The following is a 14,904-nucleotide window of genomic DNA, read 5'->3' as shown; positions in this document are numbered from 1 at the left end:
AGATCACAAGTAGGCAGAGAGGCAGTCAGAGAGAGAGGGAAGCAGGCTCCCCACTGAGTAGAGAGCCCGATGTAGGGCTCGGCTCCAGAGCCCTGAGATCATGACCTGAGCTGAAGGCAGAGGCTTAACCCACTGAGCCACCCAGGCACCCTTGTTCCATCCCTTCTGTCCTAGCACAACATTATGAAATGACATGAGGGGGGAGTATAGAACTGAAGCTTGCATCTATCCCTGTGCTGTTCCTTATTGAAGAAAACTAATGATGCCAGGTTGAACCCTATTCATTTGCCCCTGCATATTTTTGAGCAAAATTGAATTCATACTTCTCATTCCATTTGGTACATTCTATTACTTGCATTGAGTATATGATATGTAGCAGAATATATAAATATTCTACCCTAGTTTTCATGGTTAGAAGATTACAAAAGCTAGTAAATATTATCAAGTTCTTCTTAAGAGATCTAAGGAAATACCTCCAGTGACATAGAGCTGCTGGATAGTGACTCTAGTCTATCAACACAAGAAATAAAAGATACTTTATCCAAATGAGATTTTGAATTCAGGAACACCTTTTCCATGAGACGGGACTCTGAGACTATGTCTTCCAACCACTAGAATATAAACTCCAAGAGAACGAGGGCATTCATGGTGCTAATGAGCATATATATATATACATATGCGCGGACTTAACCCTTATTACTGTCGCCCTCAACCCGCAAGGACGACAAGAAGCCTGGTTCGGTGTTAATGCTTCATTCCCCCTTTTATTTCGTCAACTTCCTTAGCTTATATGCAGCAGGGTGATCAATAAGGGGCCAAACAATGGGGAGAACCAATGAGAGTCTTGTTACTATGCTGATTAAATTTGAAACAGCCAATAACTATGTCCTCCTTTAGGCGGGCTTCACCAGAAAGTTCGTTGTATACTTGCAGTGTATTTTGCTGGCAGTGAGCCAAGCACCATCTTGTAATGGTGGGGACTTTCCTGGCCGGAGGTGGTCCCCAACATATTACAAAATGTCAATATTTGAGATTATTCAGTTATTGAAGATTACCTTCCTCCTCTTATTAAGATATATTCATTACAAGTAAGTACAGCAATTTATTACTTCAGTATATGCTCTAATAATAGTACCAGAGCAGAGGGAAGAAAAGCAGGTTTTGAGGATTTCATGAAGCAAAATACGTTATGAATATTGGACTAGAAGCTTGTGAAACAAATATGATCAAAATATCATATTTGTTTAATATCAAAATAGAGGGATCACTTTTTTTTTTTAGGTGGGAGGGTGCAGAGGGGGAAGGAGAGAAAGATAGAAATAGAGAGCATCAACCAGGCTCTATGCCCAGCATGGAGAGAGGGATCGCTTCTAAGAAAGGGATAGATGTTAAGAATATAAGAGGGAGAGATTTCAAGGAGAAAAGAGAAGTAAGAGAAAGAATTATTTTTTTCCCTATTGGGAATAGAGAGAGAAGATGAAAATGAGGCTTGGACATGAAGAGGCCTCTATACCAGGAATAAAACTAATGTCAGTAAAGGGCAATTTAAGGAGCATTGTTAGCCCATGGGAAGTCATCAGTCAGTGCTATCCAATGTCTGTGTCTTCATACCTTCTGCATATTTATATGCTGAGGATGTGGGGGAAGGAATAGAAATAGGAAAGGCAGAGGGAGACACAGCTAGGCCTCAGTTCTAAAGGCACATGTTCCCTCATTGATCCTAGGAGGTGCTGAACACTCCATAAGATATAGAGTTGCCATAACCTACTACCAACAAAAGATGTGAGGTTGCACATTTAGAAAAAGGGACAGTGAAAGTCTGTTAGTGTCTCATTTGTTGACATTCTGACTGCAGCATTTTGGAGAAAGGTATAGTGACAGGAATTCAGCAAGTCAGTAAAGATCTGAGACTACTGGTCCTGTAGGCTTCTGTCATAATTATGGTACAGAGGGATCTGATACAACCAAGAGTCCTAAAACACAGTACCTCAAACAGATCAATGTTTACCTCTCCTTTCTGTAACAACCCAGGGGAGGCAATCTGTCCAGGACGGGAAGATGGCTATGTTCTACGTGATCACTGAAGGACCAGGGTTCTTTCCACATGATCGCTCTGCCATTTCTCCAGCTCTAAGTGCTGTCTTTGTCTAGCTGGCTGCAGACAGCTCACCACACCTCTGTACTCCAGGGTATGGAATGCAAAAAGGATAGAGGGGAGCCAGCTTTTTCTACAGGGAACATGGCAAGGAATTTGCTCCCATTTCTTCAACTCACATCACACTGGCCAGAACTTAGTGCCAAAGACACACTGAAGGCCAGGACTCTGGAGACTGTGGTTTAGTGCTAAAAGGAAGAATAGAAAAATGTATATTGGGAAGCAGTTATTAGCCTGTAAAACATCTGATCTGACCTAAGGAAATGTTTTTCTCAATGCAATTAAGCATCACTGTTACTATTATTCAGTCTTTAAACATCTGCCTTGACTAACTCCAGACCTCTATAGGAATCCAGGGAATGTACTAATGACTCCTACTGAAGCCTCCAAGTATGAGCATCTCTAGGTAGGATTATAATTGAGGAATAGAGTGTTGACTCCTCATGCAGAATCTTATTTCAGCCAACCTGTAACAGAAATACAGAATCCGTGACCCAGAGTGTCAACCTGAAGTGATAGCTAAAACCTAACTGCAAAAGTTTGGTCCAGTGATTTTCAATTGTCTTTCATGAACCAGAATCTTTTGTAAAACCTTAACAAAATTACTGAAGCATCTGCCGATTTATTTGATTCACTAGGATTGGATGAGACCTAGCCATCTGTGTCTTTAACAAGCCCCACAGGCAATTCTAAGGCTCAGCCAGAGCTCAGGATCACTGACTCTAGTGTTATGCCAGAAGCCTGACTGTTGAAAAAACCAACAAGAACACATTATACCCATGATAGGAAATTCCTTTCACTAGAGATGTGTGCATCAGGCCATCACAGATGGCTGACAAAACTCATTAACCTGCCAAACCACAAGTTCCCTTGCTGTGGGAAGCAACCCATTAAAATAACATGGGATCATGACCAAGGGATAAGAATTAGTCTTTCTGGCAGCTCTACTTCTCATTTGAATTTCGTTATAAGTTAATATATGGATGATGTACAGCAACAAATTTCCTTAATTTGGGGTGTGTTAATAAAATTGAGTGTCTGGAAAGCAAAGCTGAAAACCGATGGTCAGGTACAGCAGTCTTGCTGGCCTCAATTAGGGACACTTTTGTCACATCTCTAACCTAAGTGCAATGATCCCCATACAGAACAATCTTAAAATTTACCTTATGCTATAACTCAGATGTGTAGGAAAGAAGGCAAAGTATTTATGTTGTGGATAACGAACCTGCCATTCTCACGAGGCACCACTCACAAGGAAGTTGATAAACAAATTAACTCCGTATCTAGTACAGTTCCAACTTAAACTCATTCAATAATTTAAACGGCCTCTTAGGAAATAGTTTCTCCTTGAGATTAATGTGCTCAGACTCTAGAATACTCCTCCCTCCCTTTTCCACTTCTCTGTGGAAAGGAAACACCTGAGGAGAGAGGGAATTCTGTTTCTACACTGTGACAGAAGAGAGTCAAATCAGAGACTCAAGCAGCTATTTGCACACCAATATTCATAGGAGCATTATTCACTGTAGTCAAAGATGGGGAAAAACCCAAATGTCCATCCACGAATGAACAGATAAACAAAATGTTGTGTGTACACACAGTAGAATATTATTTCGCTTTAAAAAGGACTGAAATTCTGATACATGCAACAACATGAGTGGCTCTTGAAACATTAAGCAAATAAACCAGACTCAAAAGAATGAATATGGTATGGTTCCACTTATATGAGGTACCTAGAATAATTAAATTCCTAGAGACAATGTAGAATGGCAGGGTAGAACCAGCTTCTGGAGGCAAGTAATTCCTCCCACACGCACATAAGAAGGTCAGAAGAAGGTGCCACCCCTCCTTAGCAACAAGTACAAAGATCAACAGACTAAAAAGTCAACACTTCTAGGATCTGTAAGAGTTGAGGAGAAAGCAAAGCTCTGTCCTCAAGACTGGAGAGATTGACAGACAAATACAGAGACTAACACCTTAATGGAGGAGAGATTCCTAAAGGGTGCTAAAGTAACTAGACCACAGGAGCCATTAGACAGAAGGGGCTTTAATGCCTTAGTCATCTAGGTAAATAGAACAAAACCTAAGCCTGAAATGCCTCTAGGTTAAAAAATTAAAACCTAAGGACAACCAAACACAAGCAGCCAACTAGGTTTTCCCAAATAAAGGGACCATGTCAACTAGAGCCAATTAAATAATTTCCTTCCTTTGCTTCTTACCTCTGTATAGAACTCTTTCCCCTCACTCCTTTGGTGAAGCACTCCTAACCACCTCTGGTTTAGCAAATGATTCAAATTGGTTTTTCCTCAAATAAACTGAAAAATTCAATACATCTCATTTTATCTTTAACAGAGGAAACCACTGTGGGAAGCAGTGCAAGGGGAGGAAAATCAGAATGGTCATTGATAAATTGCTGGAGGCTCAGTATGGACAACTCCAAGAGTTAAAAATTCACGGGAGACCCAGTCATGGGGAGGCCTCACAGTTTTGTGAGATTTACTTCCTGAAGCTTGAACAGGTTTCTCACATCACAGAAAAATCCCCTAGAGCTTTTGGAGGGAGGGAAGAAAGCAACCATGTTTCCTCTATTCTTAGCACTCTGTTTTCTTAACAGATGCATCCTGTTTTTCTTAATAAACTTTGTCCTCAGGAGAAACTAATTAACCTGAGGCTAACATGCTAGGGAATTCTCAGAGGCTAACTGACCTAAGGGAAAGAAAATACCCAACTCCAACCCATTCTTGCCATCCTCTCCCCTGGAGAATCCAAGATGGGGCAGACATGACACAAGCGAGATTCTAAGCATGAGGATAGTGTAGGGTAGAGCAGAAGGTACCTGTTGTCCCTCAATACAGTCATTCCTGTCTTCCTCTGAGGGTTGTAATAGGAAGCTCAAATTTTACCTGAGCACACAGTCACCCAAAATAAGAGTTTTCTTCCCCAGGTTTCTTTGCAAGTAAAATTGTCCACGTGACTAATTTCTAGACAGTGGGATGTCCACAGAAATTGATCGAAATGAGGGAAACTTCTGAGACATATCCTTGAAGGGGAGGGAAATGTCCCTGTTTTCCTTTTCATTTTCATAATGGCTGGAATAGAGCCAGGATGGCTGACACTAGAGGAGCCATTTTGGATGCCGACATGGAAGCCACATGCTCGTTTGAGCAAAACAAAACTGACCGATAAAAGAGGAAGAGACTGGATATCTTACACCATGGAACTCCATATCAGACTTAAGTTGACTGTCATTGGACTTTAGAACAAAAAATGTGGGAGAGAAGTTAACACTTACCCCATTTCAACCATTGTTATTTGAAGTTTCTGTCCCGCCACAACAATTGCAACTGATACATATGGGATTTGGGGAGGAGGGAGTATAATCATGTGAAATGTAGGTGGTTACCATTTTTCTTTTTAAAGATTTATTTATTTATTTAAGAGAGAGCATGTGCTTTCACACACACAGGGGTGGTAAGGAAGGGCAGAGGAAGAGAGAGTGTTATGCAGACTCACACTGAGTATGGAACCCAACATAGGGCTCAGTCTCACAACCCTCAGAGCACAACCTGAGTCAAAACCAAGAGTTGGACGCCTCACTAATTATACCACCCAGGTGCCCAAGCAGGTGGTTACTATGAAAGCAATTCCATCAGTAACCCCAGACTGATAAAGTCTGATGAGATCTAGGTTGTCTAGGTGCAGGCCTGGTGTGAATTTTAAGAATGACATGTAATGGTATAATTAGAAAAACAAAAGCACATCAGTGACTGTGTTAGAGAAATAGTGACTCTCTTTTAACTCCTGCTTAATCCCCACTCTTTATTTTTTATTTAGTTTTAAAGATTCTATTTATTTATTTTATTATTTGACAGAGAGACAGCAAGAGAGGGCAAGCAGTGGGTGGGATAGGGAGAAGCAGGCTTCCCGCTGAGCAGGGATCCTGAGGTGGAGCTTGATCCCAGGACGCCAGGATCATGACCTGAGCCAAAGGCAGACGCTCAATGACAGAGTCACCCAGGCATCCCAATTCCCTCTCTTTAATTCAAGTGTTCTGGCATGGTAGAACAGCAAAAGAACATTCAAATATAAGGATTATTAGAAGGAGCTCTTAGGTTGGGGAATTACAGTTTGAGTTGCATCACTGACTTATGAGCCTGGAGGACCACAATTACTTGTGTTTTATTAGCCTCAGATCATTCTTCTCAATCCAGAGACTGTGACAGGCCAAAGTGAGGCTCTCTACGCCCCAAGCTAAGACCCAACCTGAGATTCCCTGTGCTCAGCCTCCTCCATATATCCATTTCATGAATTATGACCATGGCTCACAAGAAAGCTTTGTGAGATCCTCCAAATACAGGCAGGTATCTACTGAATTTATGAATAAATAATAAAATTTGTAATTTAAACTTAAAAACTAAGGAAGAACTATGGGTTTTATTTTTGTATTTTAACCAATTTAATTCCCATTGTTAAAACCAAAATGAAATTCTTACTAAGTATTTTGGAAAAAGGGCTTTGGGTGCACCAAAAGGCTCACATCAACCTGCACACCCCCATTCCTCAGTAGGCTGCTACTAATGTTCAGTGCTAAGTATACAGAAAAATCCTGATGTTAGGCCTGGTGCCTGCTCTGCGCCTTCTGTTTCTGGCTGGGGTCCAAGACAAGAAGACTGATGCCTCTGAACCTCACTGAGACCTTGGGAAAGCCCTGGGGCAGAGTTTGGGCATGATCAAAGGACACACCTGATGAGTAAAAAAAGATAATGTAGAAAATTAGGAACATTCTGGTATGTGTTGCCCATGTACACACTGACCTCATTCGCCTCATTGTTCAGGAGTTATCAGGGGTCAGGTGTTCTCTCTACATGGGACCAGGTACTGATTTCCTTTTTATTTCAAATAAACTCCTGATTTTTCATAAAATCATGAAAGCTACACGTCTAGACTTCCATAGCCTCTAAGTATAAAATAAGGTTATTCTTTGATTTAAAAACCCACTTTAGGGCTCTTGGGTGGCTCAGTCAGTTAAGTATCTGTCTCCGGCTCAGGTCACAATCTTGGGATCCTGGGATGGAGCCCCAACTCCTGCTCAGCGGGAGCCCTGCTCTACTTCTCCTTCTCCGTCTGCCCCATGCCCCGTTTGTGCTCTCTCTCTCTTTCAAATGAATAAATAAAATCTTTTTTTTTTTAAGATTTTATTTATTTATTTGTCAGAGAAAGAGAGGGAAAGAGAGCAAGTGAGCACAGGCAGACAGAGTGGCAGGCAGAGGCAGAGGGAGAAGCAGGCTACCTGCCCAGCACAGAGCCTGATGTGGAACTCCATTCCAGGACGCCAGGATCATGACCTGAGCTGAAGGCAGCAGCTTAACCAACTGAGCCATTCAGGCGTCCCTTTTTTTTTTTTTTTTTTTTAAGAACGAAATCCAACTCTACCGACTTTCAAGAAATAGACCAATGTGTCTTCACTAGTCTCAGCTTCTGGTTGACTCCTGGAGTGTGAGACATGGGACATAGAACCCAGTTGAGCCAAAATTCAGACCTACTGAACTCTGAAATAATAAATAGGCATTGTATTAAGCCACTAAGTTTGTAGTAGTTTGTTACACAGCAATAAAATAACAAATACAGCAAAATTGAGAATTTTGACAGCAACAAAAACAATGCTATAGAGAGGCACCATGTTGAAATTAACTTTTAAAAGCTTCCTCCAAAATGATAGAATTATAAAAACAAATGCAGTGGAATGTTAATACATGGGGAAACTGGGTTAAAGATATATAGGAAGTTTGGGCCTTTTTTTTTTTTTTTTTAATTTGGGGGGGGTGTTTCTTTTTTACTGTTTTTCAAATGTTCTCCAAGTCTGATATGAACTAGCAATTCTCAGAGTAGCAGAAGCAGTAATGTGAATGGTCATTAAGCATTTGAGATGTTCAATTCCACTGGTAATGTGGGAAGTGTAAACTATTATGATAATGAGATAATCATATAGATATTGCAATTTGGAATTCTTCCAAGTATATATTCTAGAAAAACACAAATATAGGCAAAGGAAGATGCCCAAGAAAGCTCATGAATGCACTATTTGTACAATTACTGTCAGGAAATTTAAATGTCCATTTATAAAGGAAAATAAATACTCCAATATACTTATAGAATACAATAATAGAATATCAACAAACAGGATCTAGACGCAGTAGTGTTGATAATGTCAATAACAATGTTGGTTGTTAATTGCAAGTGGCAAAAGGATATGCACAACATGAATTAAGTTATGTACATTTCAAAAACACAAAGTAGTATACATATGTATTTATATATATTGTTTGAGGTATATGCAAAGCTAATAAAAGCATAAAACTAGGGGCACCTGGGTGGCTCAGTGGGTTAAGTCTCTGCCTTTGGCTCAGGTCATGATACCAGGGTCCTGGGATTGGGCTCCACATCGGGTTCTCTGCTAAGCAGGGAGCCTGCTTCCTCCTCTCTCTCTGCCTGCCTCTCTGCCTACTTGTGATCTCTTTCTCTCAAATAAATAAATAAAAATCTTAAAAAAAAAAAAAGCATATAGCGAAATAAGTCAATCAGAGAAAGACAACTATCATATGATCTCCCTGATATGAGGAAGTGGAGATGCAATGTGGGGGATTTGAGGGGTAGGAAAAGAATAAATGAAACAAGATGGGATCGGGAGGGAGATAAACCATAAGAGACAACCTCACAAAACAAACTGAGGGTTGCTGTGGGGAGGGGTTCAGGAGAGGGTGGTGGGGTTATGGACATTGGGGAGGGTATGTGCTATGGTGAGTGCTGTGAAGTGTGTAAACCTGGCGATTCACAGACCTGTACCCTTGGGGCTAAAAATAATTGTTTATTAAAAAAATTTAAAAATTTAATTAAAAAAAGCATAAAACTATCCAGGGGGAAAATATTCACTAACATCTCTTGAGTAGTTATTTCTGGAAAATGAGGATGAAAGAATGGGGGAGTAATATTAGCTGCATCTGCATCCTTTAATTCTTTTTAAAAAATATCTTTACCAAATATGGCTAACCATTAACATTTTAAAAATACTGATGGAAGTGTATATGTTCTAGTATTGTTCTTATTCTTTTCTATATAGCTGATTTATATTATTCTTAAAAGAAATCAAAGAGACCTAATTATGGAGTTCTTTTTTTTTTTTTAATTATAGTGTTCTTAAATGTGGAGATAGGAGGTGGTGGAGAGGGAAGTGTCTTTAATTTTTTTAATGTAATTAGATGAAAAAGAACATTCTGAGGAGTCTGTTCATGAGATTAGCTTTGGAGTAATAATTTCAAATAGTGACAGGAAAATAGTCACCAGTTTGTACCTTTATGTTAGTTTCTGGCCCTCCTAAATATTAAGAGTTGTGTATCATAACATCTAGAAACTGTACTGTTTTATAGAGATATATCATTTTGATTTATATCCCTCAAATAATGCATAGTAATTGTTAAGTAAGAAAAGAGTACTATTGAAACAATTAACCATATTCTGTCATCCAGAGAAAATTATGGTTAAATTACCAGTTAATCTTCACAGATTCTATTCAGTAAAATATGTACCTGAGTACTCAAATTTTTATTTATTTAATTTATTTTTTATTAGATTCAGAGATAGAATTTAGTGATTCATCAGTTTCATACAACACCCAGTGCTCATTACATCATATGCCCTCCCTAATGTCCATCACCCAGCTACCCCAATCTCCCAACTCTTCCCTTCCAGCAACCCTTAGTTTGTTTCCTAGAGTTCAGCATCTCTTACAGTTTGCATCCCTCTCAGTTTTCATCTTATCTTATTTTTCCTTACCTTCTCCTTAAATTTTTTTTTCTTTTTTTTTCTTAAATTCCACAATGGGGGAAATCATATGCGATTTGTCTTTCTCTGACTATTTCACTTAGCCTAATATTCTCTAGTTCCATCCACATCACTGCAAATGCCAAGATTTCATTCTTTTTGATGGCTGAGTAATATTTCTCTGTGTGTGTGTGTGTGTACCACATCTTCTTTATCTGTCTATGGCCATCTGGGCTCTCCTCAGATTATTTTGGCTATTGTCGACATTGTTGCCATAAACATTGGGATGCACCTGTATCCTTTGGATAAATACCTAGTAGTACAATTGCTGGGGGGTGGGGTAGTTGTATTTTTAACTTTTTGAGAAATTTTTAGCTTTTGAGGAACCTCCATATCATTTTCCAGAATGGCCGCCTCCCAGGGGAATTCTACCAAACATTTAAAAATGAATTAATACCTATTCTTCTGAAATTGTTTCAAAAAATAGAAATGGGAAGGAAACTTCCAAACTCATGAGTACTCATATTTTTAAAGAAAGCTTGGGACCCAGGTAAGAGTTGAGCATGGTTTCATAGTTCTGATCCTGAAACTTGTGCACTGGTGCCATCTGGTGGCCCCCGCATCATACATGTTGTAGGTGCTGTGGGGTTTGTTATTTTTGAGAAGTGAATACATAAAAGAGGAAAAATTAGATCTATCATAAATTCAGCACTTACTACTTCCCTGGTATTACACACACACACATGCACACACGCACAACGCACACACATGACACATACCACTCACTCACATGCCTGTATGTTTCCAGATATCTTTTAATAATATTGAATTATCTTTATTTTAAAGAGAAATTTACTTGTCCAAGTCTACAAAATCAGTCCTTTTTGTTTGCAAAGTCCATTTTCTTCACATATTGAGTGGTTTCCATATCTCTTCGAAGATTGCAATTAAAAAACACGAAGTTGGGCAACCCTTTTGGGTCCTCTCTGTCTTTGGGAGCTTTGTACTATCACTCAATAAACTTTGCTTTGTTGCCCACCCGAAACAAATAAACAAACAAAACTCATGAAGTAAAAACAAACTTCACAAATCAGGGACCGGAAGATAAAATCACAATAACTAATAATTAGATCTTGAGTTACTGTATTCTGAGTTATCAGAGGAGCTATTACTTTCATAAAAGAAAAACAGGATGAAAATGTAACAATAGAAAAAGAATAAACACTTGCAAAATAAGTATATAAATGCGATGGGAATAAAAGAATCAGTATTAGGATCAAAAGATAAGGACAAAGAAATTAGCCAGCGCAGGAAGTGGTGCCTCTTAGGACTTGGACCGGATTCAGAAAGTGGTGGGAAAGAGATGGTAGCTTCTGTCTCTGTGCAAGTATTACTTTGATAAACACAAAATGTGATCTGAGTGACAGAATTTTTGCTTGGGTAGTGATGGTTCCCCAGCATTGTGAATGCAGCTAATGCCACTGAATTGTATACTTTAAAATTATTAAAATGGCAATTTTTATGTTTACATATATTTTACCACAATAAGGAAAAAGAAGCATGATCCACGGTAAGATTCATATTTTGTTGACTCCATGAATTCCTCAAGATAGATTGAAGTGACCACAACTGTGAAGAAGGAAAGAACTGTGGGGATAGGGAATCACACTCATCCTATTTGGTTATTTCTGGATGTGATGCTGCCTGTTCAGAATAAAAAACATGTATCACCATTAAACAGGGCCTTCAGGGGGAAAAGTTCTCATTTTGCAAATGGCTTGTTCTTTTTTTTAATCTAGTCTTGGCCTTTTAACTAAATCTCTTTTCCATTCTAGGATTAACATTAAAAGAGTCAAGAACTGATTGAGGTGACTAAACTGGACAAGACAAGTAGATTATAAGAGGAGAAGCCTGGATATGGTAGCAGGATGTCCAGGCTGCTATAGATAATCTGGAAAATGGTAAACGTTAGGTTTGTAATCAAAGGAGCGAGACTGATACAAAGGGAAGGTCAAGCAAAGCTTTATTTCGTGCCAAGCATCGAGAATCAAACTGACCGGCCAGGGCCATCTCTTGCAAAGAGGCGACCTCTCTCTTCTTTACAGACTAGCTTTTAAGGGCAAAGGCCATGTGGTTGGGCCTGGCCATGCACAGGTAACACACAGAGAAAGCTGCACAGTCATGCTAGGTCACATATAAGTGACCAATTGAATTACAATTTACCCTATAGTAGATATTTGACCTAGCCTATCACCTTGGTCAGAACTGGCGCCCAAAAGGTGCCCAGAGGGCGGGCCCATACTCCTTGGTATGTGCTCCCACTGATTGGATACCTCCACCTGGCCTGACCCACACTTGTCTTCCGGCTTTGTTACCTGGGACTGGTTTCTGGGACTTGTTTTAAGTAAGTTCCCTGAGGGGGGCGGGGGGCAAGGTCAGTTTAAGTTTTACTGCTTAAAAAACAAAATCACTGTTTAACCAGAGTTTAACCGGATGGAATCTCTCTGGCTAAATAGGCTCTTACAGTAAACACTGATGCTGGCATGACCCATGAAAGGGCGTGGGGCCAGACTGAATACGGGTGAATAATGAGACGTCCACAGTGCTTGCACAAACTGAGCACTATTTGTAATTTCCCTCTGGGAATCTGGGTGGGTCGAGGAGCACCCTGCACCAGCAGGAAAATTTCTCTAGGAGAAATTCCTGAACCATATCTTCCCTGGATATCTTCCCAAACAATCCCAGATTCAACATGCTGAGTGCATGACTGAAGACATCATGCAGTCATCATGAACAATCCACTCAAATCTAAAGAGTTTTTAATTTGTGTTTACAGACTATCAAGAGTGTGTGTGCAAAAATCAGATTCATGAGGGTTTGTGTCATGCAGTGGAGAGAATCTCAGGGAAGAGGAGACACTGAGTCATTAAGAATTTATTTAGAAATGGCCTGTTTAGTAAAAGATATGCAAAATTAATATGTTTCAGTAAAAGATATGCAAGAGTTAATAATGAGAAGTTAGTATGTTCAGTAAAAGATATGCAAAGTTAATAATGAGAAGCTATATTTTGCCTATCAAACTGTCAGATTAAAATAAAAGATAATGCCAAATTATGCAAAGGATATAGTTGGCATGGGCCCAAGCTGTATACTGGTAGGTGGGGATATAAGTACAACTTCACTGAAAGGGAAGGTGTGAAAACCTAAAAGTACATACAACTTTAAGATTATTTATACTTCTTGACTTAATAATTCCTATCAGAAGAATTTTTCTTAAGGAAAAGTATCTGTGCAAATTATTTATCAGTGGAAGTCACTTCAGTGTCCAAGAGTAGGGAAATAGTTAAATAGATATTTCATTAATGAAATAATTTATTCGTAGTAACATTTTTAAAATCCAGAAAAAGCTAATGCATAATTTGAATTTTCAACAAATAGAACTTCTTTCCTTTCCTTTGCTCATTTCCCCATCTCTTCCCCTTTCCTTCCCTTCTCTTCACATTCCTCCCTTTATTTCCACTTTCTTCCCTTCCTATACAATTTATTCCTGAAACTATTAGACGGGGCAGACCAAGGTAGGCATCCACAGGAGGGTGGGGCCGGTGTGAAGAATGTAAGTCAGAGCCCGAGACAGGTGAATGGGACACCCATTTGGAGGTGAGAGGGATTTAGGTTGAGGTATGATGGGGGGAAAATCCAGCATGAAGAGTCAGAGCTTGAGCAGCTAGAGGAGGTGTCCACTCAGAGGATGACCTGGTGTGGGGTATGGTACCTGAAATGGGGAGCATCCATGTAGGAAGGCAGCCTGGCACAGAGTGTCAGAGTCAGAGTAGGCAACGGACATCCATATGGAAGGGGGACAGCGGGAGCTATGGAAGACTGGTTACATATGTGGAGATTGAACAAATAAGTAAAAATACTGAAGAAAATATGGGGGAAGAAGGTTATAAATATGGAAATGAGGATATAAATACAGAAAGGGAGAAAACTAATATGAGCCCCGTGGGGTTAGACTGGAATTGGAGGTATTGGTGTGAACTCATGGTTTTCCATGTAAATATGTAAATAACACACATGTTACTGTGTGTGTGTGAGTCTGCATGTGTGTGTTTGTAATTGGATCTCTTTGCTGTATTCCCAAGCTCTGTCCACTGACAGAGTCTTGGAGCTCTCTCACCCCAACAACCACAAATATACAAAATTCTGTTCTCCACAGGAAAAAAAAAAAAAAACAACACAGGCATCTTTGGAGAACTGACTGGTTCCAGGGCAAGGAAAATATAAGGTAAGCTTGGACCATCTTGTTGTTTCTCAAAGCAGGGGAAGTGCCTAAAGAATCATGGGGACATGGCAATAGCACCCAGAAGCCAGATTTAAAGGGCTTCCACTGACTAATTCAGGAACAGGCTATATAACTCCTTAAATTAAACAAGAAACTATGAGCCCCTACTGATATAAGTAAATAAGTACATTGAAAATGTGATTAGGAATGAAATACTTGCATAGTTTCAAAGTACATTTACCACAAAATATGTATCATTTATTAGTTACAAGAGAAACAAATATTGTGAAAATGTCTATGCTACCTAAAGCAATCTATACATTTAATACAATCCCTATCAAAATACCATCAATTGGGCACCTGGGTGGCTCAGTGGGTTAAGCCACTGCCTTTGGCTCAGGTCATGATCTCAGGGTCCTGGGATCGAGTCCTGCATCGGGCTCTCTACTCGGCAGGGAGCCTGCTTCCTCCTCTCTCTCTCTCTCTGCCTGCCTCTATGCCTACTTGTGATGTCTCTCTGTCAAATAAATAAATAAAATCTTTTTAAAAATGCCATCAATTTTTTTCAAAGAAATGGAACAAATAATCCTTAAAAAGACCCCAGTTAGCCAGAGCAATGTAGAAAAAGAAAACCAAAGCTGGTGACATCACA

At 39.6% G+C, this 14,904-nt stretch overlaps 1 protein-coding gene across 1 annotated transcript in view; it reads left to right on the top strand.

Moving 5' to 3' along the window:
• Positions 1-971, top strand: part of RNASE9 (ribonuclease A family member 9 (inactive)) — a gene marked incomplete at both ends in the record, with an annotated part of 3,518 nt that extends 2,547 nt beyond the window's left edge. The window contains 1 exon segment of the mRNA XM_082734441.1: positions 898-971. Coding sequence (XP_082590567.1) covers positions 898-971 — 74 coding nt within the window.
• Positions 972-14,904: the final 13,933 nt, after the last annotated feature.

The sequence above is a fragment of the Mustela nivalis genome, assembly GCF_964662115.1.
Source record: "Mustela nivalis genome assembly, chromosome: 6".
Taxonomy (NCBI): domain Eukaryota; kingdom Metazoa; phylum Chordata; class Mammalia; order Carnivora; family Mustelidae; genus Mustela; species Mustela nivalis.
The sequence above is the reverse complement of the archived record's forward strand: the minus strand, read 5'-3'. Positions and strand labels throughout refer to the sequence as shown.